This window comes from Tauraco erythrolophus, chromosome 24 (assembly GCF_009769465.1).
Source record: "Tauraco erythrolophus isolate bTauEry1 chromosome 24, bTauEry1.pri, whole genome shotgun sequence".
Lineage (NCBI taxonomy): Eukaryota > Metazoa > Chordata > Aves > Musophagiformes > Musophagidae > Tauraco > Tauraco erythrolophus.
The window spans coordinates 224188-251717 of NC_141488.1; the positions used below are offsets into that span (position 1 = coordinate 224188).

The window sequence follows — 27530 nt, forward strand, 5'->3', positions numbered from 1 at the left end:
GCAGCGCGGGGCGGAGTTCCTCATTCCGATGAGTCGGCTTTAAGGTTCAGTCAGTGCGAAGCGTTGTGATTTTTCGCGAGCTTGTTCGAGACTCGCTGTTGTCGTCGCCCCGCCTTGAGGAGTTGCCGCCTGTCCTCGCCCCTTTACTCCCAGCGCCATGGCCTCAGGATCCGAGTAAGTGTGGGCTGCCCGCCGGCAGGCCGCGGCCTAGACCCGGCCGCGGCGGTGCTGGGCCTGGTTCGACCTACCTTTCCTTCGCCGCGGCGCTGCCCAGGCCGGGCCCGATTCGGCCTCCGGTCCTGCTGTGTCATGCAGGTTCTGAGGAGGTGGGGGCGGGGCCGGGAGGGAGATACGGCCAGGTGCGTGCCCGTAGAGGCTGCCGCCCCTCTTCCCCCCCCCCTTTCCCTAGCCGGGCCTCCCCAGGAAGTGTCGAGTCATGGAGGGGGAAGCATGGCTAGGCTGTGGCCCGTTCGGGGCTGTCCCGCCTGGGCTAGGCCTCAGCCTTGGAGGGCTTTGTCTTCCAGGCCCCAGAGCGCCGGGGAAAGCGGCGGAGCGGCTGGCGAGGCAGCGAGAGAGGAGAGGTACTTCCCGGCCTCCTACCCGCAGGCCCGCAGCGGCCCTCGAGTCGGGGCTAGAAGTGACTTGGCATTCGAAGCAACATGTTTGTTGTGCCGGGCTGGCCTCTGTGGCAGGTGAGACAATCAGCTATATTTTCATCTCCGGTGTCTTGCCTTGCTCTGTTTTCAGTTCCAGGCTGAGGATCATCTCTTGTGCTCCTCAAAACCGAGTTGAGTAATGCTGGTCTCTCGGCTTCCAGCCCATGTGTGCAAGCCACTTCATTGACCCTTAAGAGGAGTAAAAATAGAACCTAAAGATAATTTCCCAAATCCAAGAATACTTTAAGTGACTTGTTGGCATTGTCAGAGGCACTTTCAGTCCCTTTAATGTCTGTGGTTTATCTTCTTTTCTTTTGCAACTCCTGCAATTTAGACCTTCTTGGTCCTACTAAGTCAGTTCCAGCAAGGCGTGCCAAGAATTTAGTGTCCGTGGTAGAGCTTGTTGTTATAGGTTGATTTCAATAGTTTGGCGAGAAAATGATTCTCAACAGCCAATAACTGCAGAATCAATAGTTAAATTTATTTAGAGTAAGCAAGCAAACAGCACTGGGCACGCCAGGAGTCTCCGCTCCACCAAGACGCAAACCGAATAGCTCTTGTCTCTGGGTTATATTTGGTTTACTTATGCATATTCATTATTATTTCTGAGAAAAGGCAGTCTTATTATAATGAGTTCCAAGAAATCATGTCCATAGTCTCCGCCTTAGGATCCGCCTTTACACGCCTCCTGGTGGTCGTGGGCTGGGGTCTCCAGGATGAAGATCAGCAGTCTTCCTCACGGTGCACTTTTCACCTTTTCCTTATAAGTCTGCATCATGTCCAGTTTCCTCATTCTTGCAGGTCTTACTAACATCCTTACAAGGGTGTTTTCCGTTATCTAGTCGTGCAGTTCTTCTTCTGTGGCCGTTGCCACATTTCCCGTGTTGTTAGGACATAGCAGAGTTACTCTTTTATATGGTAAACCGTGACAGTTACCCTTTCCTGTATCTTTTAAGCAAGTTTTACATAAATTTAAGCAAACCTTACATAAAAGCATCCGTGCATTTTACCCGTCAAAATATTGTAAGTTTCTGTGCTTGGCCTAAAGCTTGTTTAACTAGTTCCTGATGTGATTGTGGTTTTTGTTTGATGAGCAAATTTTAACATATTTTAACATGTTACTTATTACAGTTGTGATGGAAGTGATGGTCTCAGAGGCATATTTTTGAGCCAGAGTGAGGTGAACAGTGTCTTTAAAAAAGAAATTTCTACTTTTGCAAAGTTGTTCTCACCACATAGAAATCAACAAAAGTTACTCTACAACTGGAAAATGGTTACTTTTTAGTTGCAATTTTTGGGTCAATGCTGTTGGCAGCCATCTTGCTGAATTGAGCTTTAGCACAGAGAATAGCATTGCAAGAGCTAATAGAGTGTGGTTTCTAAAGAGATTCTCGTTTTTTGTGTGCATACCTGTCTGAAACAGTATTTGAGAACTTGGCATCTTTACAATGGATATGAACTTGCTGCTTGATTGTCATGTGCTGTTCTAGTAAGTGGCTGCAATCATCAGATATTTCACTCATTTGCTTCAATGGATAAAATGTTTTATGTTGGCTTTTTTTTTTAATACTTAGTGGGGAAAGTAGTTCAGTCTGTATCATGGATGTTCAGGGTGGTAAGAAGCCGCTGGCAGGTTTTATCTTGGAAGTGAGTTCATGAGGGTATTGATAAAAAGGCACACCAGCATACAGAAGGCATGACTTCTAACTTTCATTACAGACTTGCAGGAATAACTTAGTTCTCTGCTTTATGTGAAGCTTCAGAGATTGGTAGTAGTTTTCAGAAGAATCAGTAATTTCTGCTCTCACTCTTCATACTGTCCACCACAATGCATAGCCCTGGGTGTTATCACATGCTGAACAAGGGGAGCTCTGACACAGAGAAAAGCGATGAATTGATGTAAGTTGTAAAAAGTCCCCCTACGTCTTCCCTGTGTCAAAATGGGGCTATTACTTTACTGAGAGAGAAAAGGGGGCTAAGGATGGAAACTGAGAACTCATTATTGTTGGTCTTTAGGGCTAGTACATATTTGCTTCAATTTTATTGGGCTTGCATTTTATATGCAAGTTTAGCCATTAGTTGTGCCGTTATGTTCTCGCTTCTGGCTTCTGTCCAGAGGCAGGCTTGATGCAGACTTTGAATTTCCTTTTAATTCCAAAACAGGTCTAAAGCTACATTTTGTGTTCAATTTATCTCTTTGTTGGGTTAATGAAAGAAAGGAGTGAGAGGGACAGTGAGGGAGCTGACGAAAGGAGTGAATAGGGGAGATGATCTAGAGGATTTGCACCAGGCTCTCACTGATGGGAAACTCATTGAGGAGCTCTAAAAATTACCTAGATTAGCTGTCCTGCCCTTTGCTGAATTTTACCAGCACACATAGGCAAGTTGGCAGGAGAGAACCTCAACCCATGTCTTAGTCTTTCCTGCTTAGTATTTTCAGTTCATGCTCTCCTTCCTTGATGCATAGATATCTGAGTGTGGTTGAGATGTACAGGCATGTTTTGCTCCGTCATCTCAATTACAGCGTGAGGAACCCTCAGGAGAGATGCAATGAGGTGATAATAATGTTCTAAATCGCTACTGGAAGATGGGTAGTGCTTGTCCGTCAAAGTCCTTACTCTTGTCTGTAGGAGAAATAACATCACTCTCTTGTGTAGCTGTCCTGTAATTTAACACCTTTGTTTCTTTGTCTGCAGAACTGTCAGGTCAGATAACTGAAGCTGACTCCATACGTTAAGACGTCTACATGCTGTTTCTTGGAGACCTTTATTCCATTTTTAATGCCTCAAGCTTTTCAATTGCTTTAAGTGCAGTAATGTACTGACAACATTGATCCAGCTCTCACTTCTTACTTACAAAACTGCAGATTCAGTTCTTCAGTACTAAAACTTTTTTTCTCACGTTCAGCAGAACTAAGTGGACCTCTTGCTGTGCTGTTCAGCACTGCTGTGTATCAGAAGGTATCTGAAAGTTGGTTTTTTTTTTTTCCAGATTTATACAGCTTTTAGTTTATTGAAAGTTTTGGTCCAAAAGCTTTCACTTGCTGCCCAGTTCCTCTTCCATTTATTTTTATCTTGTATTCCAGACCATTTTTAGGCTGCACAGTAATCTCTGCATCGTGAGGGACAGCTGCTCGGTTTCAGTGACAGTTTATGTAGCCAAAGTCTGGCAGTGGTTTCTTGTCAAAAGACCTTTGGATCCACATCTCGTGTGTGGAGGGGTATGACTTACATTCACACTTTGAATAGACTAAATTGTTTCCTTCTGGTGTCCCTTATCTCAAGTTTTTAAATCTACCTGCTAAATTAATTTCCAGTGTCCAGGAACTAATGCTGAGACAAGGTCCTTACAAGTAGGTTGTTTTTATCCACTGTTTTAACCACGAGATCCTATCTGACCTGATCATGTATTGGTTTCAGTTTTCTTTTTGCGCTCTCAGTTTTCCTGGAAATCCCAGACCTTTTAGGACTCTACTAAGACTACGTTTTAGGTTGAAGGTGGAATTAATGAGGTTGTTCCTGGATGTATCCAGCAACCTTTTTTGTGTCTTTGGGTTTAGAGAATGGATCTATATTATCTCACATGGTCACAAGGGATTATTATTATTATCTCGCAAGGGATGGATGTTGGTTTCTTACCTTTTGCACTCTTTAATGAAGAGAGGAAAAAAAGCAAGTTTACCAGTGCTAGCAGTCCTGGGAAGACATGTTTTACAACTCTTCCTTTTGTTCAATTAAAATAATGTTGCCTCTCATGTCCAACATGTTTTCTATGCTACCAGGGCTTATGCGAAGCTTGAAAACCTTTTGGAAACAAGCTGACTGCCCTCATATAATTGCTTGGTGTTGTTTCCCCTTTTACGTGTCAGAGAAAGGAGCCAATACCACATAATCTGTCTGGGGAAAAACCTCTATCTTGAGGGTTGGGGGGACCTTTGGTAACATCATACTGTAGGTATATCACTTCTCTTTGATGTACTTTTAAAAATGCAGTGAGCGTGCCAAGTGATGCACTGCTGCCATGTTCTGCGTTTGTGCTGTGTAGCTGCTTGCTCTGTCACTTCCACTCAAGATTTGATTTCTTCTGGTTATTTTGTCCCCAAAACAGCGAAATGGAGCCAAAGTGTACAGCCAACACAGCTGTCCACAAAGTTTCCTACTCTTTGCTGTTGCTTGCTGGTTGCTTAGGATAAAGGAAGACTTTATTTTTTCTTTTTGGTGAGAATCAAACCAAACTGTGCAAAGTTTTCTGTTCCGACCTTAGTTACTGGCACGTCTGGACTACTTTGAGAAAGTAGTCAGGTGCCCATCAAGGGAAGTTACAACAGTCTGCTGCTGTTGTGGCTGGCTAATGGACAACTTGCAAGAGCTCCTCAGGAATCAGTTGGTTCAAGTTAATGTTTCTTTCATATTAGATTTTGAAGGAAGTTAGTTAATCTGCCTTTCTTCTGTTTCCTTGCTGTTTGATGTGCTCTATTTTGTCAAAGCAAACAAATTATCTTCATGTTTCTTGTGGCGTAGAGGGCTAGAGCTGCAGTGACTCCTGTGAAGGTATTATAGAAAGGTGCTTATATCCTAAAAGAAAACACAACCCAGTTTTTCATGAACACTTGAATATTTCTACTGGCTTGCTAGGTTTAACTAATAGGCTTTGACAGGCTAAACTCTTACAACTCTTCCTATCAGGGGAGCTGCGGCATTGTCCTTTAATTCCCCTATTTATCTGGGATTTGACACCAAATAGACTTGAACTTTTGTTTCAGTGGCAGTGGTTCCATGTTATTTCAGATGAGTCTGACTAATTATTTTAGGCAAAACATCTTAAAGTCAGCAACATCTCACTAATGACTTCTTTTCATAGATACCTTCTGTCGTGGTTTAACCCAGCTGGCAACTAAACACCACACAACCACTCTCTCATGTTCTCCCACCCCCGGGGAATGGGAGAGAGAATTAAAGAGGAAAAGGGAAGGAGACTCCTGGGTTGAGATAAGAACAATTTAATAATTTAAATAAAATTAAAAGTAATAATGATAAAAATATAAATTATAATATATCAAATGATAATAATACATACAAACAAGTGATGCACAGTGCTGTTGCTCACCACCTGGTGACCGACTCCTGTCCCGGCAAGTGATCCTGAAACAGAACTATCAAAACCACAATCCTGGAAGAGTGAGAGGCCTGAAAAGAGAGTGAGTGAGCGAGAGAGAGATAGGACCCAAGAATCCAAACTTCCTGGCCAACCCTCATCTATATACTGTGCATGATGTGGAATACTCCATTGGCCAATTTGGGCCTCAATCCTAAGTCTAAGCTCAAATCATAAGTTAGGAGTTGTGGGTCCTGTGTTCTGGCTGTGGTCCCCCCAGCCTGTTGTGCTCCTGCACACTGGTAAAACATGGGAAGCTGAAAAGTCTTTGAGGTCTCAGTACCAACTATAAACATCAGTGTGTTATTAACATTCTTCTCATAAAAAATCCCAGACTAAAACCAAAACATGGAGCTCTTCTAGCTGCTAAAAAGAGAAACTAACTCTGTCCCAGCTGAAACCAGGACAGTGTCCACCCCGTATTCCATACTATGCACGTCATGCTCAAGTCTCACATAGGTACATATATACCATTCCTTTAGTCTATGGGCCATTCCTCCAAAATGTATGTTGAGTTCATTTAGTTCATAACTTTAGGGTCTAGTGGTCATGGCAGTCTTTCAAGGCAGGAGAGATGATGCAGAGTTGGCCGTCAGTAGAACGGATGACATTGGATACAGCAGGAAGATGATGTGTAGTTCCCGTTACATGCTGCATCCAGAGCTTGTAGCTGGTGTATCCGGCACAGTCCATGTCCATGGTCTGCAGGTTGAAGATGTCGATCTCAAGGAGGTTGCTGGCTGTCAGTTGTTGGAATCAGCTCTGGTTCTGTTGAAGTTCGTTCTTCATTAATCTGGATGATTCTTAATACAATACTGTTAGTATAATATATAACAACCATAGCACTGATGGTATGCAGTGACAGGGTTATTCAGCAATTATCATCATATGATTCAATTCATTGGCTATTTTCATCCAACATCAAATTCACTTGAGGTACACATTGGACTTCCCCGTCTTTCTGCATCATCCACCAAGTGCACACAGATCCTTCAGCAAAAGCAGTCCCACAAAATGGGTTTATATTTATGTGAGGCAGGAATAACCCAGACTGTCTTCCCCAGCATATTCCTAATGTGCACTACAAGGACTTTATCCCCTTCCTGTCACAACTCCTGGAACAATTTCTCTACTGTAGAGGTGCAGGCCTGTAGGGAAGTACTCTCTTCATATTGCCAGAATAGGGTAACCACATCATCCATAGAATCATAGAATGATTAGGGTTGGAAGGGATCTCAAAGATCATCAGTTCCAACCCCCCCTGCCATGGGCAGGGAAACTCTCCACTACACCAGGTTGCCCAAAGCCTCATCCAACCTGGCCTTGAACACCTCCAGGGATGGGGCATCCACAACTTCTCTGGGCAACCTGTTCCAGTACCTCACCACTCTCAGAGTGAAAAATTTCTTCCTTATATCTAATCTAAATCTGCCCTCTTTCAATTTAAAGCCATCGCCCCTTGTCCCATCACTACACGCGCTTGTGGCAAGTCCCTCTCCAGCTTTCCTGAAGGCCCCCGTTAAGTACTGGAAGGCTGCGATAAGATCACCCTGGAGCCTTCTCTTCTCCAGGCTGAACAGCCCCAACTCTCTCAGCCTGTCTTCATAGCAGAGGTGCTCCAGCCCTTGGATCATCTTCGTGGCCTCCTCTGGACCTGCTCCAGCAGCTCCATGTGCTTCTTGTGTTGGGGACTCCAGAGCTGAATGCAGTATTCCAGGTGGGGTCTCACAAGAGCAGAGTAGAGGGGCAGAATCACCTCCCTTGACCTGCTGGCTACACTTCTTTTGATGCAGCCCAGGATACAGTTGGCTTTCTGGGCTGCCAGCGCACATTGCCCGCTCATGTTGAGCTTCTCGTCCACCAGCTCTCCCAAGTCCTTTTCCTCAGGGCTGCTCTCAATCCATTCTCCACCCAGCCTGTACTTGTGCGTGGGATTGCCCTGACCCACATGCAGGACCTTGCACTTGGCCTTGTTGAACTTCATGAGGTTCTCACAGGCCCACCTCTCCAGCCTGTCAAGGTCCCTCTGGATGGCATCGCTTCCCTCCAGCGTGTCCACAACACCACACAACTTGGTGTCATCTGCAAAGTTGCTGAGGGTGCACTCAATCCCACTGTCCATGTCGCCAAGAAAGATGTTAAATAGCACTGGCCCCAGTACTGACCCCTGAGGAACACCACTCGTCGCTGGCCTCCACCTGGACGTTGAACCGTTGACCACAACTCTTTGAGTGTGACCATCCAGCCGATTCCTTATCCACCAAGTGGTCCATAGGTGGTATGTCTTTTCTAAAATCCGTTAACTGCCTGTGAGGATGAATATGATGGTTGTTACACCTGCCAGCAGCCGTCTCCAGAGGTTGCGGGCTTGTACCCCTTTTCCAATGGCTTTATCAATGCTTCCATCCCTAGCGAGGGATCCCAGCTGCCTGGCTTCTCCACCGTCTAAATCCAGGCTACTGGCCCCATTGTCTCAGCATCTGAGCAGCCAGGTGACCATGTGTTCACCTTGATGACAGCTGTAATCTTTTCGTATGTCTTGCAGCTCAATTCAGGGTTAGAGATTGGATGGTTACTGTCTTGTCTATGAGATCTTCTCCCTTCTGCCAAGTTCTCCCTTGCAGAGGGAGAAGCAGGAAGTTCTTCTTCCTCTTCCTCCTGTTGTCATGATGGCCCTAATTTAGAGTAGTCTGCTTGCTGAAAAAGTAGTGTTCTACCTCTACTTCCTCCAGTTCTTGTGATAGCCTGGCTTTCAGTAGCCTGCATCCTCTTCTTCCTCTTCTGTCTCCAGTTCTCGTGATGGCCCTGCTTTCTCTTCTTCTTCCTGTTCTCTCTTAGGAGAAGCTTCTTCATCCTTTTCTAAACATGTTGACGTTCATGTCCATTTCCTCTTATGTATGGAGGCAACTGATAATGGCATGAGCCATGTGATACTTCCCATTGGAATTTGAGTAGCTTGTTGTGGAAGTTTGAGTAACCGCAATATTTGTCACTGGGGTCTGAGTAGCTGTAGCAGGTGCCGGAGTCTGAGTTGCCACAGTGCTTGTCATGAAAGTTGGAGTAGTGCAGTATTTGTCATAAGGGTTTGAGTAGAGTGCCTGTGTTTGCATGAAGCACCAGTCGCAGATGGGGATGAAACAACCATAGTGGGAGCCAGTGTGTGAGTAGCTGCAGTGCTTGTTTGTGAGGGTGGAAGCAGTGGCGGCATCTGTTGCAGGGGCTGAGGTAGCAGCTGAAGTAACACTGGTAATGAATTGGATGATATTTCTAACTAGTCGATTAACCCTAGTTATATACATAATTAGACACGCATTCAGGAGATGTAGCAACAGGATGCTACTGTTTTGACCATCCCAAGGATATTCAACATTCTCAGAATTCTCAAAAGCTTTTGTAAATGGTCCAGAGGGGGAGGGGAAATGTTCCCCTCATGTATTGGCTCTTCAAAGGGCAAAAACAACTAGTATAATTGGCAACAATGTCAGCCAAGTGGCATGTAAAGTTCAGAAATGAAGCCCACATCGCCACTCCCCTCTGCACTGCTGAACAAAGGTACAAAATCGGTCCCGCTACCCACGATTTTATCAGCACCACACAGCACAACCCAGTGATACCCTTAATCAGCAGAATGATATCCCTAATCCTAATCCAACACCTAGAGATGGTAAACAGCATGTAAATACTGACAAACAGCATATACGGCAGATGAGGTGCTAAATAATACAACTCCGAAAAGAACTCTGAGAGCACATAAAGCAACATTCCGGCCAGGGACATCCAAGTAAACATAATGAATGTTTATGGCAAATTTGTTTTAACACACTGTGATCAAATCTGTCGTTATCTCAACCCTTCGCACCCCATGTTGGGTGCCAAAAAGGACCGTCATGGTTTAACCCAACTGGCAACTTAAAGCCATGAAGCTGCTTGCTCACCCTCCCCCACCTCCAGGAGATGGGAAAGAGAATTAAAGGGGAAAAGGGAAGGAGACTTGTGGGTTGAGATAAGAACAATTTAATAGTTTAAATAAAATAAAATTTAAAGTAATAATTATGATATGATAATATATAAAATGATAATACTATGTACAAACAAGTGATGCACAGTGCAGTTGCTCACCACCCGATAACCAATGCCTGTCCCGTCCTGGCAAGCGATCCTGAAACAGATAAATCCCGAAACCACAATCCCAGAAGAGCAAGAGGCCCGAAAAGAGATTCGAAGAGAGAGATAGGATCCAAGAATCCAAACTTACTGGTCAACCTTCATCTAAATACTGGGCATGATGTTACATGATATGGAATATTCCATTGGGCAATTTGGGCCTCAATCCTAAATCTAAACTCAAATCCTAAACTAGGAGTTGTGGGCCCTTTGTTCCAGCCATGCTCCCCCCAGCCTGCCATGCATTTGCACACTGGCAAAACATGGGAAGCTGAAAAGTCCTTGATACCTTAGCAACAACTCTAAATATCAGTGTTATTAACATTCTTCTTATACTAAATCCAAAACACAGTGCTATTGTAGTTACTAAAAAGAAAACTAATTCTGTGCCAGATGAAACCAGGACAACTTCATAGCTATTTCCATTCGAAGCTAGTAAAGTAGTTATATTTATTGATAGAAAACATTCTGCTTTGAACTCCTGAAACTGGTGCCTAGGAGCAATATTCTCCTTTGTCTTACAAACAAGTATGGTTTCTAAAACACAAGACAACAAAGAAACCTGTAGAAAATGGAGACCAAAACAGAGGGATGACTGGAAAGAGCCAAGCAATATCACTTGGACTCTAACTTCTTTTTTCTTTGCCAGTTCTAAAGCAGATGACTTATCAACTGCTACTCTGACGCAGAAGAACAGGCCCAATCGGTTAATTGTTGATGAAGCCATCAATGAAGACAACAGTGTTATATCACTGTCCCAGGTGTGTCATCTATAAAAGCAAAACATTTAGTCTGGTAATATGTAAGCTGTTACTGTCAATTAACTTGAAATGTAACTTTGCAACATGAATCTAAGTATTTGTGTTAGAAGTTGCATCAGTTACAAGTGAGGGAGGTGAGTTGTCTTGTGTTCTAACACTTTTCTGTGATAAAATGTATTTTGATTCTTAACTTTTAGGATTCAGTTGAGCTTGTGCCCTTAGTCTGGCTTCAGGATTAGCTCTTGACTGGTGTAGTGGGAGCCTCTGTCTTTGTAGATCTAGTATATTGCTTCCAAGATATAATTCTCCAAAGTCAAGTAACTCTCCTTCAAATGCTTGAATTCTTATTTTGTCAAAAGCTTATTCTAATGCTGTTATTGTTTACAGGCAAAAGTGGATGAATTGCAACTGTTCAGAGGAGACACTGTTCTGCTAAAAGGAAAGAAGAGGAGAGAAGCTGTCTGCATTGTTCTGTCGGATGATACCTGCTCAGATGAGAAGATTCGCATGAATAGGGTTGTTCGCAACAACCTGAGAGTGCGCTTGGGTGATGTGATCCGGTGAGGACTAGTTTGCTAACTGTTGCATATCCCTGGGTTGTCTAAATAATTTGTGCACTGACTCTGAATTGATTCAATCTGTAGCAGAGACAGGGTCTGCAGGAAGTACTCTTACATCTTCCAGAGGAGGTCACAGAAAAGTTTTCAAGTGTGTGTCTTACGTCACGGATCTCAGTTTACTTTTGCATGTGTTTCTGGCTGTATGTATATTCAGATTAATACTAAAATTATGCTAAAGATTCTTGAAGTCTCTTGTCATGGTTTAGCCCAGACAGCAGTTCAGCTACCACACAGCCACTCACTCACTCCTCTCTTCAGCAAAGTGGAGAGGAGAAAAATGTAATAAAAGGACTGAGGGTCGAGACAAGAACAGAGGGAGCACCCACCGACTATGGTCCCGGGCAAAACAGACTCGGCTTGGGAACAAAACAATCCAATTTATTAACGGTTACTTGAGAGGATAAAAAGAAACAAAGCCAGATATTAAAAAACAACACCTTCCCCCCCCCCCCCCCCCCCCCCCCCCCCCTTTCCTTTTCTTCCCGGCTCTACCTCCTCCCGCAGCGGTGCAGGGGACAGGGACTGGGGGAGTGCAGGTCAGTTCATCCCGTGTTGTTACTGCTGCTCCTTTCTTAAAGGAGGAGGAGTCCTGACACCCTTTTCCCTGCTTCAGTGGATCCCCTACTCACAAGGAAAATCCACAGACTTCTCCAGAGTGAGTCCTACCCGCAGGACGCCATCCTTCCCCATGGGATTGCTCCAGTGTGGGCTTTACCACAGTCTCGGATTTTTAGGGAGTTGTTGCCACTCGCTCCGGCGTGGGTCATCCCATGGACTCTAGATGCATCTCTACCTTGTCGTGCCCATGCTTCACGACCTCTCTCAGGCCCAGGCATCTCTTCTCCAACGTGGGCTTCTCCCCGGGCTGCGAGTGGGTCTGTGCCCCACCGAGTCTGCCCTGGCTGCAGGGGTCCGCCTGCCGTCTTGCCACCGGTTGCAGGGGAAACTCAGCTCCGGCACCTCGTCCCGCTCCATCTTCACTGACCTGGTGTCTGTGCGGCCGTTTCTCTCAGATCTCAGTGCTCTCTGGGTGAACTCGGCCCAGCAGGCACCCTGGCATGGGGTGCTCCCTGAGTTCCTCAGCCAGCTCTGTTGCCGCCATCCTCAGTGGGTGGCGCCAGCCCGGCGCAGGCAGCTGCCCGGTCAGGAGGCCCGGGGAGAGAGGGCAGCCCCCACCTCCCCCCTCTCTTCACTGTAGGTCTGAACCACGTTTCAGGCTCCTTTGTCCCCGACTTAAATAGGGCATTCGCAGAGGTGCTGGTGGCTTGACCCTGGCCTGAGGGGATGGGGGGTTCAACCTGGCCAGAGACTGGTCCAACTGGTTTTGAAGCCAGGGAAGTTACAGGGGGTGAATCCCCTCTCCCACTACCAGAACCCTTTCACATAAACCCAGGTCTCTTCAGGACCTTCATGAGTCGAGGTCCTGTCATTAATTTAAGTAGTTCAATTACCCCACTGTTGTCACAGTCGTCTTCCCAAATTTACAGTCAGATGAATTCACAAGTTTTTCCTGTCTAAATTTTTAATGTCTACAAAGTTAACTGTAGAAAGCAATAAGCAACATTGTAATTAATTTCATAGTATGGTTAGCTCAAGCACTGAGCTGCCCTATGACAAACAGAAGTTAAAACTTGCTAGAAATGAGTGACAAAAATATGAAGCAGTCAAATAGCAAGATTAAAAATCCTCAAAGGTTGTTTATATTCAAATTTTTGTTATAAAATAATTTTAAAATTAAGAATGCTTTAACAGCATTGCAGGAATTTTGTGCAATGCTTGCAAAAGGCAGTAGGAAAGCATTGAAGTATACATCTTGGCTTACAAGAGGCAGGTTGCATTCTATGATGAGAGTGGAGGGGAAAGCGTGTGAGCATTTCTTAAATATAAAAATGCTAATTTGCAGGCTTAAATATGTGAGGGCTGACAGCTCTTCCTCCTGAGCATCTTCCTAATCTGGAATATTGTGCATGTTCTGGGAAAATTGGAGCCTGGTTTCTGACACCAGACTTCCTGGAGTGGTATCTGGAATAATCTTGAAATGCAAGATGTGTTTCATACGAACTTTGTAGAGGAGAGGAACGAGTCTGTTTCACTTATCTCTGTACCACTAGAAAATACAAGTTTTAAACACGACTGTAGCTGGAACAGATCAGTGCTTTGAGCCAGTCTGTGGATTTAAAATAAAAGTGAATCTTTACTTTAACCTGATGTGAGGTTACTGTTGGTGTCATTTCTAGTGTGACAGTTCAGCCTGTGCTCTCCCCTTCTCTGCTGGGACTGTGTCTGTAGTGGTTCTCAGCCTTTCAGATGTGTTACCAATTTTCTTAGCATTGTTGCAAGGGTCAGAGAACTTTCACACCTCTTGCTCTCAGTTTTTCTTGCTGATCTTTAAGTACTTATTGTGTTATTTTCTGTGGCCTGGTTTCTGCCAAAACCCAGATTTACGCGCTAATCAGTTCCTGCTTGTAGTCTGTCAACTGTTTTCCTTCTGGTGCAGTCTGTCTTTTCCTTTACGCTTTTGCTATATCCTCTTTGTAAAGCATGTTGTAAAAGAATCTGTGAAGAGTCTCGAACAAAGTAGCATATGAAAAGTCGCATGCTCAGCTACAGTTCCACATGGGCTTTTCTTAGCTGGCAAAGCCAGTTTGAGCTTTCTGCTTCTCTGCCGCAGCTTGATACTCTGAGCTGTCACTACAGTAGGCTATTGGGCTGCACTGTAAAATAATAGCTGAAATGTTTATTTAGAAAGGAGGAAGGGGCCTTCAGACTTTAACTTAAATGTCAGTCTCCACAAAGGGGGATTGACAGGCACCTGGCTACCCCTGGTTGGTACTGTGAGAGCCTTTGCTCAGAATCAGGGTTATCAGCAACAGGAGCACTATTCTCTGTAGTAAGTTACAAGAGAGAGAGGAAGGAACAAAGAGTTTCCCCTAGCTCCCTTTCCCTTACAGTTGGTTCAGCAGTAGCTCCTTGTTGAAGCAAAAGTTAGCTCATGACTCTCACAGATCTTTAAGCTACATTAGTAACTTGTGAATGAAACTCCCCAATGGTTTTGAATAGGGCTGAGAGGAGTGAAGGAAAGCGTGTGTTGTGAAGACCAGCTCTCTGATGGGCATGATTTTTGCCTTGTCAGCATTCTTATGCAGGTGAGAAGTCTGCTTTGGAGGGTCCTTTCTGGCATTTGCACTGGCCTGGGAAGGGACATCACTGCCTCTTCCAGACTCGGGTGTAAGTCCAGGATAAGATGGCTAACTGGAGTTTTATTCTGTTGCAGCATCCAGCCTTGCCCAGATGTGAAATATGGAAAACGTATCCATGTGTTGCCAATTGATGACACAGTAGAAGGGATCACAGGGAATCTGTTTGAGGTCTATCTCAAGCCATACTTCCTGGACGTATACAGACCCATCAGGAAAGGTAATAGCACCTGTTATTGAAGTCCTGATGGCAGCAAGTGTGAGCTAGTCCTGAGACGGAAGAGAATTTCTAGAAGCTTGCACAGATCTCCACGAAGCATTAGGCTGACATCTAGAGAGTGAGGTTTTGCTGGCGCTGGTAAAAAGTGCATAAAACCAAAATATACTTTTAGAGTTGTGCTAGTAGCAATTCTGCTGGAATAAATAGATCCCAATACAGTATAAACACAAGCTGAAGTTATCCAGCTTCCCTAGCCCAGTTTAGCCAGGAGTCATGGTGCAGTATTGTATGTTATTCTACTTCTGGAGACAAACAGTTATAACTAGTAACAACTGGATATAATAACTTCAAAATGAATTTTTAAGTTAGGGCTTTTTGCCTGTTTTAGAAATGTTAAATTGAAACTGAATGGAAAAGAAATGTGATTCCTTGCCTTTGTGTTTTGTATTTAGGCAGAGTATTCTTTTCTGTTGTTTTCTGGTTTTGCTTGTTGTTTGTTTCTGGATGAAATTTGAGAACTTCAACTGCTACAGATTTAAATGGTGCTTGGGTAGTCATAGTACGTGCAGCTCATGAGTTTAAAATGCAGAGTAGTGTTAAAAATGCCAGCAGTATATGCCTGTGTAACCTATTTCCTTGTCCTCTGGGGCTGCTGGTAGTACAAGGGTTAGCATTTTGCAGACATCTGTTGCAGCAGGCTACTGGAATGTTTTACAGGTGACATCTTCTTGGTGCATGGAGGAATGCGTGCAGTGGAGTTCAAAGTGGTGAAGACAGATCCAAGTCCTTATTGCATAGTGGCTCCAGACACCGTGATCCATTGTGAAGGAGAGCCCATCAAACGAGAGGTGAGCAGAATCCTGCCATGTAGTTCTACTGAATCCCCTCTGTCCAAAATCTGTTTCAGTGACAGTCCTTGAGAGCAGCAGTGTTTGCAGTTCCTGTTTTAGCATTTTGTATATTGAATATAATGATTAAACACTCTGGTTTCAGGAGATGAGCTGCTGCTGAAGGTAGTTAGAGAAATGTGCTTCCAGTATCCTTCCTCAGATGCTGAGATAGCACCAACCAATGCTTAGGTTTGCTGATGAGGTGCCATCCTTTAGCAGCAGCTGGTTTTGCATCTGCTTCCAGATATCTTGTGCTGGACTTGGATCCATCTTTTAATTCCAAAGTTCTCTTGATTCATAGCAGGGAGGGCTTACAACGTTGCTAAATTTCATGCCACATGAGAAGAAAGCAATTAGTGGTTTTTTAGTGATAAATTTGAAATCTCTAAATGGTTGGGGTTTTTTATTTTTTTCCCCCAGTCCTTAAAGGTATCTAGCCTTGAGCATCCCAAGCTTGAGGCAGCCTGAGTGGATTGTCTGTCAGGTCCTGGCCACCTTACTGTTACAGAGTAGGAAATCTCAGAGAAATGAGCTAAGGTGGTTGTGTACTTCATAAAGTAAGTGCCTTTCTACTACCTGCAAATCAGGGTGAGTGCTGGTTTGTAGTTAGCTGCCTTCTGAAAAATCCACCACTATTTGACACTTGTGAGACTGTCTGGGAACTGGATGAGTTCAGTTTGGGCTCTTCAGGACACAGCAGAGACAGATGGTCTCAGCCAAGGCCACCAAAATGATGAAGAGCTGGATGTCAGAATGAATGAGGAGCAACTGAGCAACTGAGAGAGTGGGTTGATGTAGCATGGAGAAGGGAAGGCAAAGAGGCAGGCTTACTGGCAACTGCCTGATGGGAAGGGATGGATAACCAGGCTCTCTCTCAAGCTGCACCCAGAGACAGGATTAGAGGCAATGGTACAAGCTGGATCAAGGGAAATTCCCAATAGATGTTAGGAAAAAGGTTTCCGCAAAGCCTGGAGAGGGCAGGAATCTCCAGACCTGGAGACCTTCAGCACTTGATAGGGCCAGACCCTGAGCAACTTGCTTGAAGTAGTAGTTTCTGTTTGTGGGGCTTGGACTGAGCCCCTCTGAGGTTCTAGGCTGAGTTATTTTATTATTTTAGTGTGGCCTAATGTTACAGATAACTAAGGCCAGTAGAGATTTGGACAGCCCAATGAATGGATGCTGTAGAGCTATACTGAAAGAGTTGATTACAGTTGGTCTTATCTGCACATCTGGATCTTAACATTCTCTGTTAAGTTGAGTCAATCCCAAAAGAAAACACTATGTTGGAGAACTGTATGGTAGCTAGGGTATGTCAAGTAGTTAGAAATATCACTTACAGTTTAAGGAATAAGTATATTTTATACTGGGCTTCATTGTCTATTGTCATCTTTGTTAGTCACATTGAAGGGTCACGCAACTTGTTTTGTGCTAGAGTCTGTAGGGATCCTGACAGCAGAGGCTGTCATTCAAGAGGGTGGGCTTCAGTGAGGTCTAGGTATGTGCAGGCGTTTCCCTTTGCATGTCTGGGAAGAGAGAGCCAAGAAACAATTGTAGAAGACACCAGGAAGACTTTAAAGTGAGAATTTCAAGACAGCAAAAATGACAACGAAAAAAACCCTGGATTCTTGGGTTCTGTAGACCAGGAGGGATTGTTGAACTATTGTTTTCACTCAGATGTTTAATGCATTTCCTTCTGGGTAGGATGAAGAAGAGTCATTGAATGAAGTGGGCTATGATGATATTGGTGGCTGCCGGAAGCAGCTGGCTCAAATTAAAGAGATGGTGGAACTTTCTCTCCGACGCCCTGCACTCTTCAAGGCCATAGGGGTGAAGGTAAGTCTCTGTGTGCACCAGGTGAATGAGTGGGCTTGCCCTTGCAGATGACTCTTGATGTCAGAGGTTTATGAGGTATTGGGAGGGGAATAAGTAATTTGTGGGAGTTTTTTAGTGCTGATGTTAGGAAAGTATTTCCTTACGTGTTTTTGACACAGATTAAAGTACTGGCAACTTGCAAAGGAGAGGGATGCTTTGAATCAGCACTGTCAGTTACTGGCAAGGTTTGTTTTTGTATGTCATGAAAAGTAGTAAGGGTGGTGATAGCAATGCTGGGATGGCAGCTGTTACATGAGTTTGCATCACAATTTCAGACTGGCTTTATCAAATGCTTACAGCTTCACTGTGAAGCTACTTAAGCATTCAGATACTAGCTCACCACCGAAGTCCCTTGCCTTTGTCCTCAGCCTCCACGTGGGATCCTGCTGTATGGTCCTCCTGGCACTGGTAAAACACTGATTGCACGAGCGATGGCCAATGAAACGAGGGCTTTCTTCTTTCTGATCAATGGTAAGTTTTGTGGCTGTTTTGGCCCCACATCTGCTGTGTGCTCATTCATCCATCTCGTGATAATGAATGGTATTAATAGGGCTTATAGAGCCACATTGTCTCCCTGATATCCTTCCTTACCTCTTTGAAGTGTGCCTCTGGGGACACTTAGAGGCCATTTGTGTGGAAGCTTCTGTAGTGAAACTTCCCTTAAGCTTGATTGTTTCGTAGCAGGGTGGTTGGAATGACAGCTTTGCAATGCAGGAACTTGGAGTCTGGCTGGCTGAATGCTCATTTATGTTGGTGAGGACAGAGCTGGGAGTGAAGTGAGATTATTCTATGTGTATGACTGCAGGACACTTGTTTCTGTTGCTGCCAGCATGTTCCGTTCAGAAAAGAAGCTGGTCTGATGTGAATTTCTCTTTTACCTCAAGTAAAGCGCAAGACCTGTTCTGTTTCACATAACATTAATTGGGAGGAACTGTCCTGAAAGCTATAATGAGTACCTTGGAACTTAGCTACAAGTGACAGAACCTCCTATTGATCACTCTTCAGCTGTAGCAGTTGAGATGGATACTGGTTTATGTCCAGTAAGGATCAGATTCTGAATTTTCCTCACTGTTTTTCTGTCCCATGTTACAGTCAGTGCTGTAGCAGTGTTGTATACAGAGCTGGTATGAATTGGTGAGTTGTTCGTAATGAAACAGTCTTAGTACTTGCCTGCACCAGTGGCTCTGCAGCTGGCACACTTCAGTCAGCTAGCAGCTTTGCACTCCTGAGGATCAGGTTTCTCTTTCTTGGATGTCTTAGAAGCATGCTTTTCTCTTCATTACCACTCCCATCAGCATGATGGAAAAATCTGTAAAAACAGAACAAATCTGTGAGCCTGCACTAGTGTTCAGCAATTCTAGGAGATCTCAGGGGAATGCTGTCCTTCTGGGATTGATTGATTACACTTTTTTTTTTTTTAATCTATTCTTTGAGAGGAGATGAGTATTGGTTTTTTGGTGGTTTGGTTTTGGTTGGTGTGTTTTGTTTTTTTGCAACTCATTTATAGGATCTTACAGAGGTAAATGTATACCTGTGTAATGCGAGCTAAAGACAGCTTCAAAATCTTACCACTTTTTCCTTTCCTATTCTGATAATTCATCACCATATAATTGGATTGCTTCTCTTGCGAGCTACGACTGGCATTGACTGTGTGTGGTGACACATTACAGAGAAGCTCACCAAGTGTGAAATAGGGTAAGGAAAGAGGCAGCTAAAGGTAGCTCATTGACTAGTGCTACATTCTGTTAGAGTATATTGAAAACACCAGAAAAACGATAGAAAGTAATCCTGCATGCTGTTCTTGCCTGTTCAGCTGCAAATTTAGTGAACTTGATTGATAGTATTTGCTTTGGCTTGAAATATAGGTACTCCCATGTGAATGTTGTACTAAAAAAATTCAGCTGCATGCCTTGGGGATAGCTGCTTCTTTTCTGGATGCCACAGTTCCATTACTTTTTCAGGTCCTGAGATCATGAGCAAACTGGCTGGTGCATCTGAGAGCAACCTGAGGAAAGCCTTTGAAGAAGCAGAGAAGAACGTTCCTGCCATCATCTTCATTGATGAACTGGATGCCATTGCTCCTAAGAGAGAGAAGGTAAAGAAAGCCCATAGAAGGTAAAGGAGTACATCTTTTTTGGTAGCAGCTGATGTGAATCTCTGCATTTGACTACAGGGTAAAACGGTGTTTAACTTAACGCTTGAATTCAGTTGGATGTCAAAAGTCGGATATCAGAAGAATCCAGTATAGTTCACAATGTTTAACAGCTCGCATCTGTTGTATCTGTCTGCTCTAGTGCAGTGCTAGCTCCTGTGCTGTGTTGAAGAGCTTTTGGTCTAATCATTACTTTCTCTCTCTATAGACACACGGAGAGGTGGAACGTCGCATAGTGTCTCAGCTGTTGACTCTTATGGATGGACTGAAACAGAGAGCACACGTGATCGTTATGGCAGCTACCAGCAGACCTAACAGCATTGACCCAGCACTCAGGCGATTTGGTAACCATGATTGCCATATTTATTTATTTTTGTATATCAGATACTTTGTTTATGGGCTATGCTTCAGGGGCCTTGGAAAGATTGAGCAGAAATTAATATTAGACATCATCTGTGCATTACATAAACTATTCACTTGTCTCCAGCTACTTGTTTGAAATTAATTTCTAGGCTTCCAGCCTTTAGTATCATTTTCTGTGCTTTATAAGGTCAGAACATGTAGAAATAAAATCCTTAGAGGGTAGCGTGCTTTTTCACCTCATCAATTAGGTGAGGCTATTTCAGGACTAAATGCTTAAGGGGTTTTTCTAGCCTCAGGTTGCAGAAGGCTCTGAATTGTCCAATTTATCTTAGTTTTATTGATGAGAAGTCTGGTAGTTTCTGAGATTTGGGCTTTCAAAACTTTACAGTGTAAATGAATGTCTGTTGTATGACCAATTGGTAAAGTCAAACCAAATAGCAAACCAGTCAAATTTGCAGGAAAAAATGGCCTCTTAACTGTACAGTGAGGTGTTTGAATGCACAGCTATGGCTAGAGGAAAATGATAGGTGTACGTACTTTAGTTAATATTGCAGTAATATGTAGGTTTCCTGCATCCTTGTATATTGGGACAATTCATATTTTTCCACCACTTGGGAACAGCTATGAAAGTTCTGAAAAATTAAATTTCTCAATATTTGTGGACTCCTGTGCTGAGGACACAAAAGTAGGAATAAACAAAAATGTCTCATGGTGTGTTGGTTAGGGGAAGCATATTTTCCTATAAACAAGGCTTGGAAAAAACAGAAATCCACTGTGTTTATATAATCTTGAACTCTAGTTAATACAGTGGTCTCACTTTCCTAAATGGCTAAAGCCTTTCCTCCTTCTCTGATCTGACTCCACTACTGTGCTGATAGATGGTGTAGAGAAACCCAAAGCTCTGACATTTTCTGAAATTGTATGTTTGTGGCTTGTCATCATGTTTCTCTGTCAGAGGAAGGCAGCAACTGCAGCTCCTTTAGTTCACAGAATCAGCAGCTCAACATGTTATGTGATCCCCAGGTCGTTTTGACAGAGAGGTAGATATTGGTATCCCAGATGCCACTGGACGCCTGGAGATCCTGCAGATCCACACAAAAAATATGAAACTGGCCAATGATGTGGATCTGGAACAGGTGAGTAGCGTATTATTAGGAACAGACAGACGTTCCTGATGCTCTGTTTTGTAGTGGAAGAGTCGCTAAATGTAGTTGCTCATTTAGGACAGTGTGAAACTGGGCGAATGTGTGGTCTCTGGGCTTCCTTCTAACTAGTTTACCAGTGACCAAAAATCCTCACTCGCTAGTGAAGAATGGCATGGCTAAGTAAAAGAAATGTGTGTCAGTCCAGTCTGGAAGTACCTTGCCACTGTCCTCCTGGGTTTGTTTGTTGTGGCATTCTCTTTAAAAATAAAGCAAGTCTGAAACAGTGCTCACAGAGCTGGGTGAATGTTGTGGTGATACTGGATGGTTACTATAATCTCTGTCCTGAATGAAGAACTGCAGCCCTCAGGGTTATCCTTCTGCACACCATCTGAATTTCAGTTGCAGCTTTGATCTCAAGTAGGAGGTGGAACAGCAGTGTTTTTGTTAAATATGTGATAGCAATGTCTTGGATTTGCAGGAGACCACTGATGTTCCTGTTCTCCTGAGTTTTGTTGCAACTCTGCGTGAGTGACCAGAGCATGCATTGCGCTTGCTTCTATCCCTATGAGTCATAGTACTCTGCTTTCAGGCAGCAAACGAGACCCATGGCCATGTTGGTGCTGATTTGGCTGCTCTTTGCTCAGAAGCTGCTCTTCAGGCTATCAGAAAGAAGATGGATCTCATAGACCTAAAAGGTGAAACCATTGATGCTGAAGTGATGAACTCACTGGCTGTGACCATGGATGACTTCAGGGTAATGCAGGAGTGCCCCTCTTTCTTTCGGGTGCAATGTCTAATTGCTTATCTGAAGCATGTGAACATAACATGTTAGAATTCATATAATGCTGTTTCTTCTAATGACAGTGGGCTCTGAGCCAGAGCAACCCTTCTGCTCTTCGGGAGACTGTGGTGGAGGTGCCACAGGTTACCTGGGAAGATATTGGTGGTCTAGAAGATGTAAAGAGAGAACTCCAGGAACTTGTACAGGTAGGGTTTCCAACAGATTTTTGCCTAATCAGCTTGAAAAATAATAATAAAATCCAGAACCTCTTCACATTCCTGTTTGGGCTGTCAACAGGGTAAATGCAGAGTTTTTTTATGGTATTTTCTTGTAATGGATTGAAAATACCATGCTGTTCCATCTTAGTGAACTTACGGAGAGGAAGGTGCTGGGAAGCAGCATCAGTGTTTTGCTACATACAGAAACAGCAGCAGTTCTGCTTCTCTTAAGTGGAGACCAGCAGTGGGACCACTGCTGAGAATCCTGTTTCATGATGGCTTTATATGCCATAAAGTTGATGAAGATTCTCATACAGAGAGTCTCTGAAGAGCTTTCCATCAGCATTAGCATAGGGACAAGTGAGAAGTAATTGTGAAACCTTCTATGGAAGAAGAAGCTGGAAAAAAGTCATGAATGGTCTGTGGAAGCTTTTGGTGCCTGCCCGTGTTGAGGTGGTTTGGGTTTGATATGTCCCTGCTTTCAGTTGGCATTGTAGAAACAGCCTGTCTGTGAATAAAAGAATCTATTTTTCAGTCTAATTTTCTGGCATTAAAATCATCACCTATGTCTGACCTTGTTGTGGAGGATAAATGCTCACATCAGACACCTTTCCTGTCTCTGGAGGGCAGAGCAAATAGGTTAGGTAATGAGTTGTTCCCTTTTCCTTCTGCAGGGCAGAGTGAAGCTGGGGTGCTGGAAAACTACCTGAACTGGTACTTAGTTCATAGATGGAAAGAGACTGTTTAAGGCAACTTGACAATTTAGCTGTGGTGCTTTTCAAACCAGTGCCCATTGAAAAACTCCAGTGGCACCAAGCAGGCAGAATCTTCTGTTTAACTCACCAGAAATCTCAGGTGGTGTTTCTGGTAGGAGCAGAAACAAAACTGTTCTAGTGAAAGATGTCCCTGCCCATGGCAGGGAGGTTGGACTTAGATGATCTTTGAAGGTCCCTTCCAACCCAAACCGTTCTGTGATTCTAAGGTACAGACCTGCTCTGGCTCATAATGAGAGATTTTTGTTTATTTGTTGTGTTCACAGTATCCTGTGGAGCACCCAGACAAGTTCCTCAAATTTGGTGTGACCCCATCAAAAAGGGTTCTGTTCTATGGGCCACCTGGTTGTGGTAAGACACTGCTGGCCAAAGCCATTGCCAACGAATGCCAGGCAAACTTCATTTCCATCAAGGGGCCAGAATTGCTCACCATGTGGTTTGGTGAGTCTGAAGCTAACGTGCGTGAGATCTTTGACAAGGTAAATGTATCTTCTACTCCTTGTGCTATGTTTATGCTGAGATACCCCCAAAACATTGTTACCACTGCACTTGTCTTACCGGCCTGGTTCTTGTTTGTGTGTTTTGTGTTTTCCCTGTAGAGGCTGCTTTCCTGATGTTAGGGAATTAATTATCTTTGGCAACATAGCTATTTAAATGGCTTTCTCCTGCTGCAATTTGTATCTGTTGTTACAGGATGATAAATGCCCCAGTGTCTTAGCAGTGAGGCTAGCATTAGGATGGCATAGTTATTCTCTGCATCTGAAAACTTACTCCCCCTCCCCGCACCCTGCTCCTCCCCTCCCCTCACATGGAGTAATTGTTCCTGTTTGCTTTTTTGTAGGCTCGCCAAGCAGCCCCTTGTGTGCTCTTCTTTGATGAGCTGGACTCCATTGCAAAGGCTCGAGGTGGGAATATCGGAGATGGTGGTGGTGCTGCAGACCGCGTCATCAACCAGATCCTGACAGAGATGGACGGCATGTCCACCAAGAAAAATGTCTTCATCATCGGTGCCACCAACAGGCCAGACATCATTGACCCAGCTATCTTGCGCCCTGGTCGCCTGGATCAACTCATCTACATCCCCCTGCCTGACGAGAAGTCCCGGATTGCTATTCTTAAGGCCAACCTGAGGAAATCGCCAGTTGCCAAGGTAGGATCTTTACAGGATCACCCTGACTGCTTTTGACTTCAGTTTGCTGTGTGCTGCACATGCTTCTCGCAAGCTGGGGATAGAGCAGAGGGTTGGTGACTGCTCCATGCAGTACAGAGCTGGGAAACCTTTAGTCCCTGAAGGGTGGAAATGAGACTTGAGCTCTGAGACTAGGTATCAACAAAGCTAGGTGTTGGTATATAAGCACAGCAGGTCTTTATCACATAGTGGAGTTCTGCCCAAGGTGTGGGAACAGGAAAGCCTGTTACGGCAAGATGGAAAAGATTCTTGTACTCTGAAAGAAAAGTAAATGTAGAAAACAGGGGTGGGAAATGGAAATTGAAGAGGAACTGTTGCAGTTAATTGTTGCTGAACTCTACCATAGACAAGAGCCATGTCCCTTGCCTGGGGAGCAGGCAATAAGTAACTGATAGTTAATCACGGAAAAGCAGATGTCAAGGGAGAGCTCAAGCTATTTTATGCCAAGCTTGCCTTTTTGCTGTTGGGAAGGAAAGCTTCAAAGGAGGTTGCAGTACTACTCCCTCAGTTGAGAGGAAGGAGGAGGAGGTTGGTTGTCTTAGTCTGCTTGTGCCCCATCTCCATTTCCCGTCTGACAGTGTTTCATTTGACTCCTTAATGCTGAGACCTGAGCAAATCATATCCTAAACTCACAAGTCAACCTGCAAATTCACAAGTCCAACAGTGCAGAGGCATTCTTCTCCTCTAGTCTGCTCTTGTGAGACCCCACCTGGAGTACTGCATTCAGCTCTAAGGCTCCCAGCATAAGACAGACGTGGATCTGTTGGGGTCCAGAGGAGAGCCACATGAAGATGATCTGAGGGCTGGAGCACCTCTCCTATGAAGACAGAGAGTTCAGCCTGGAGAAGAGAAGGCTCCGGGGTGATCTTATAGTAGCCTTCCAGTACCTAAAGGGGGCCTACAGGAAACCTGGAGAGGGACACTCTATCAGGGAATGTAGTGATGGAACGTAGTTGGCTGACAGGCATGTATGTAGTAGGATGGATGTAGTTTTAAACTTGAAAGAAGGGAGATTTCAATTAGATCTAAGGAAGAAATTCTTCACTCTGAGAGTGGTGAGGCACTGGAACAGGTTGCCCAGAGAAGTTGTAGATGCCCCATCCCTGGAAGTGTTCAAGGCCAAATTGAATGAGGCTTTGGTGAAACCTGACCCCTGCCCATGGCAGGGGGGTTGGAAGTAGATGATCTTTAAGGTCCCTTCCAACTCAAACCATGTTTGGGTCTTGCTGGATGTGTGGGGAGCATGGCCTGTGGTTAACTTTCCCAAAAACAAGAACCTTAAAAACCTCATCTTTTCAAAGTTGCCAAAGTTGAGGCAGCACCTCGATACTATGGGATCTAAAGACACCTCATTGTCACCTGTAAAATGGACAGACTTCTCTTGGTTTGTTTGGTTTGGGTTTTTGTTTTTGTTTTTTTTTTTTTACTAGGATGTTGACCTGGATTTCCTAGCTAAGATGACCAATGGCTTTTCGGGGGCAGACCTGACAGAAATTTGCCAGCGTGCCTGCAAACTGGCCATCCGTGAGTCCATTGAGAGTGAGATCAGGCGAGAACGTGGGAGGCAGACCAACCCTTCCGCCGTGGTGAGTGGGGCACTCCGAGCTTTCCTCTGCTCATGAGACAGGCAGCCCACTTCTGCCCGTGGGTAAGGTGGGATGCATTCCTCTCCGTAATGCTCAGATAGGGATGAGTGGGCTCTCAGCACAAAGCTGTGTGTGGAGCTGGAGCACTTTGTTCTCATCTTGTGGGAGAGTGAGGCCCTCCTGGGGTGCCTTATTGTCAGCATTGCTCAGAAGAGTCCTGCTGCAGCCATGACTCTCAGTCTGCCACGGTGTCCCTCTCCAGCCCCTGCTTTGGCAGATGTCGGAGCATCCTGGCCTAGAGCGAGGCTGTGGGCAGCTGTCGAGCCACGAAGCTCAGGCACGCAGCTCACCTGGGCCCTCTGTCCCGTTCTAGGAAATGGAGGAGGACGACCCGGTTCCTGAGATACGCAGGGTTGACTTTGAGGAGGCCGTGCTCTTTGCTCAATGCTCTGTCAGTGACAACGACATCAGGAAATATGAGGTGTTTGCACAGACTCTACAGCAGAGCCATGGCTTTGGCAGCTTCAGGTAACTGTGGGGGAGTGGAGGGAGGGCAGCATGGCTCAGCCAGCCCCAGAGCAGAGCACCAAGGCAACTTTCTGCTGGATTCTGGGTAACAAATTCCCTCTTCCATTGCATTTTCCCATTCTCCCCAGCATGTACAGTAGCCAGCTGAGCATGTGGCAGGTGTAGGCTGTGCTGCAGGTCGGTTGTAGCTGCTCTGTTAGTGCTCCTGAAGTCCATTAACCCTTTTTTCCTTTAACATGAGCAACATCCAGCAGCTGTATAAGCCTTTTACATGTGTTGTGGGTTAGGCCGAACCTCACACACAGCCGGTCACTCACCCTCCCCCACCCCCAGGAATGAGGGAGAGAATTAAAGGAGAAACAGGAAACCCGTGGGTTGAGATAAGAACAATTTAATACAGATGATTTAATACACAGGGTAGATGCTCACCACCCCCTCGTATGCGAAGCCCATCTCGTCCCGAAGCTGCAATCCCGGCCGAACGCGAGGCCCCGAAATAGAGGGGGCAGAGAGAGAGAGTACTCTGAGAGTGGGAGTACTGGGAGAGAGAGGGAAAAAGCAACAGAGCAAGAGCGCAGAAGCGCAAAAGAGCAAAAGCAGTGAAAGAGCCAAAGCGCAAAAGCCCTTCTGTCCGGCTGCCCCTCACCTTTATACTGGGCATGACGCTGCATGATATGGAATAGTAATTGGCCAGTTTGGCCTCAATCCTAAGTTCCACCACAAATCACAAGGGGAATCGTGTCCCCCTTGTCCCAGCTATGCTCCCCCCTTATCCCACCGTGCTTCTGCACTCCGGCACACTGAAAAGTCCTTGGAGTCTCACGTCCAACCACAAACATCAGCTTGCTATCAGCATTCTTCTCAGAGTGAGCCTCTGAGTAAAACCGAAACATGGAGCTCTTCTGGCTGCTAAAAAGAAGAGCTGACTCTGTCCCAGCTAAAACCAGGACAATGTGACCTGCCATAAGGCTTCATCCCATTTCTCCTTCCTGTCCAACACTTGGCACCAGGGTGTTGGCATGGAGGGAGGGGATTGTGCTGAGCTGCGAGGAGGCTTTCGAACAGCATCTCTTTTCTCCCCTACTGCACGCAGGTTCCCATCAAGTAACCAGGGTGGCGCTGGCCCGAGCCAAGGCACAGGAGGTGGCAGTGGTGGCAATGTGTACAGTGAAGACAACGATGATGATCTCTACAGTTAACTTGCTGTCCTCTGTGGACCAAACTCCAAATCAGGCCACATACAGGGAAAAATCCGATGTTG

The 27530-nt window shown here is 44.9% G+C and overlaps 1 protein-coding gene across 1 annotated transcript; it reads left to right on the forward strand.

Annotated features, from left to right (window-relative positions):
* The first annotated feature begins 38 nt into the window (after positions 1 to 38).
* On the forward strand, positions 39 to 27530 carry LOC147527063 (transitional endoplasmic reticulum ATPase-like). Its single transcript, XM_086626301.1, has 17 exons — positions 39 to 174; positions 10624 to 10735; positions 11123 to 11295; positions 14630 to 14772; positions 15490 to 15620; positions 17364 to 17495; positions 17903 to 18005; positions 19496 to 19629; positions 19895 to 20030; positions 21073 to 21185; positions 21784 to 21948; positions 22059 to 22181; positions 23233 to 23445; positions 23808 to 24116; positions 25586 to 25741; positions 26115 to 26269; positions 27363 to 27530. Exons 1-17 carry the CDS (start codon positions 158 to 160, stop codon positions 27466 to 27468), a joined length of 2421 nt encoding a protein of 806 aa, XP_086482427.1. The 5' UTR covers positions 39 to 157; the 3' UTR covers positions 27469 to 27530.

What these genes read in the sequence shown, in the direction of transcription:
- LOC147527063 (XM_086626301.1), top strand. An exon ending in CGCTTGGGTGATGTGATCCG is followed by an intron (nt 11,296 to 14,629) that starts GTGAGGACTAGT and finishes ATTCTGTTGCAG; the next exon opens with CATCCAGCCTTGCCCAGATG. An exon ending in CATGGCTTTGGCAGCTTCAG is followed by an intron (nt 26,270 to 27,362) that starts GTAACTGTGGGG and finishes TACTGCACGCAG; the next exon opens with GTTCCCATCAAGTAACCAGG.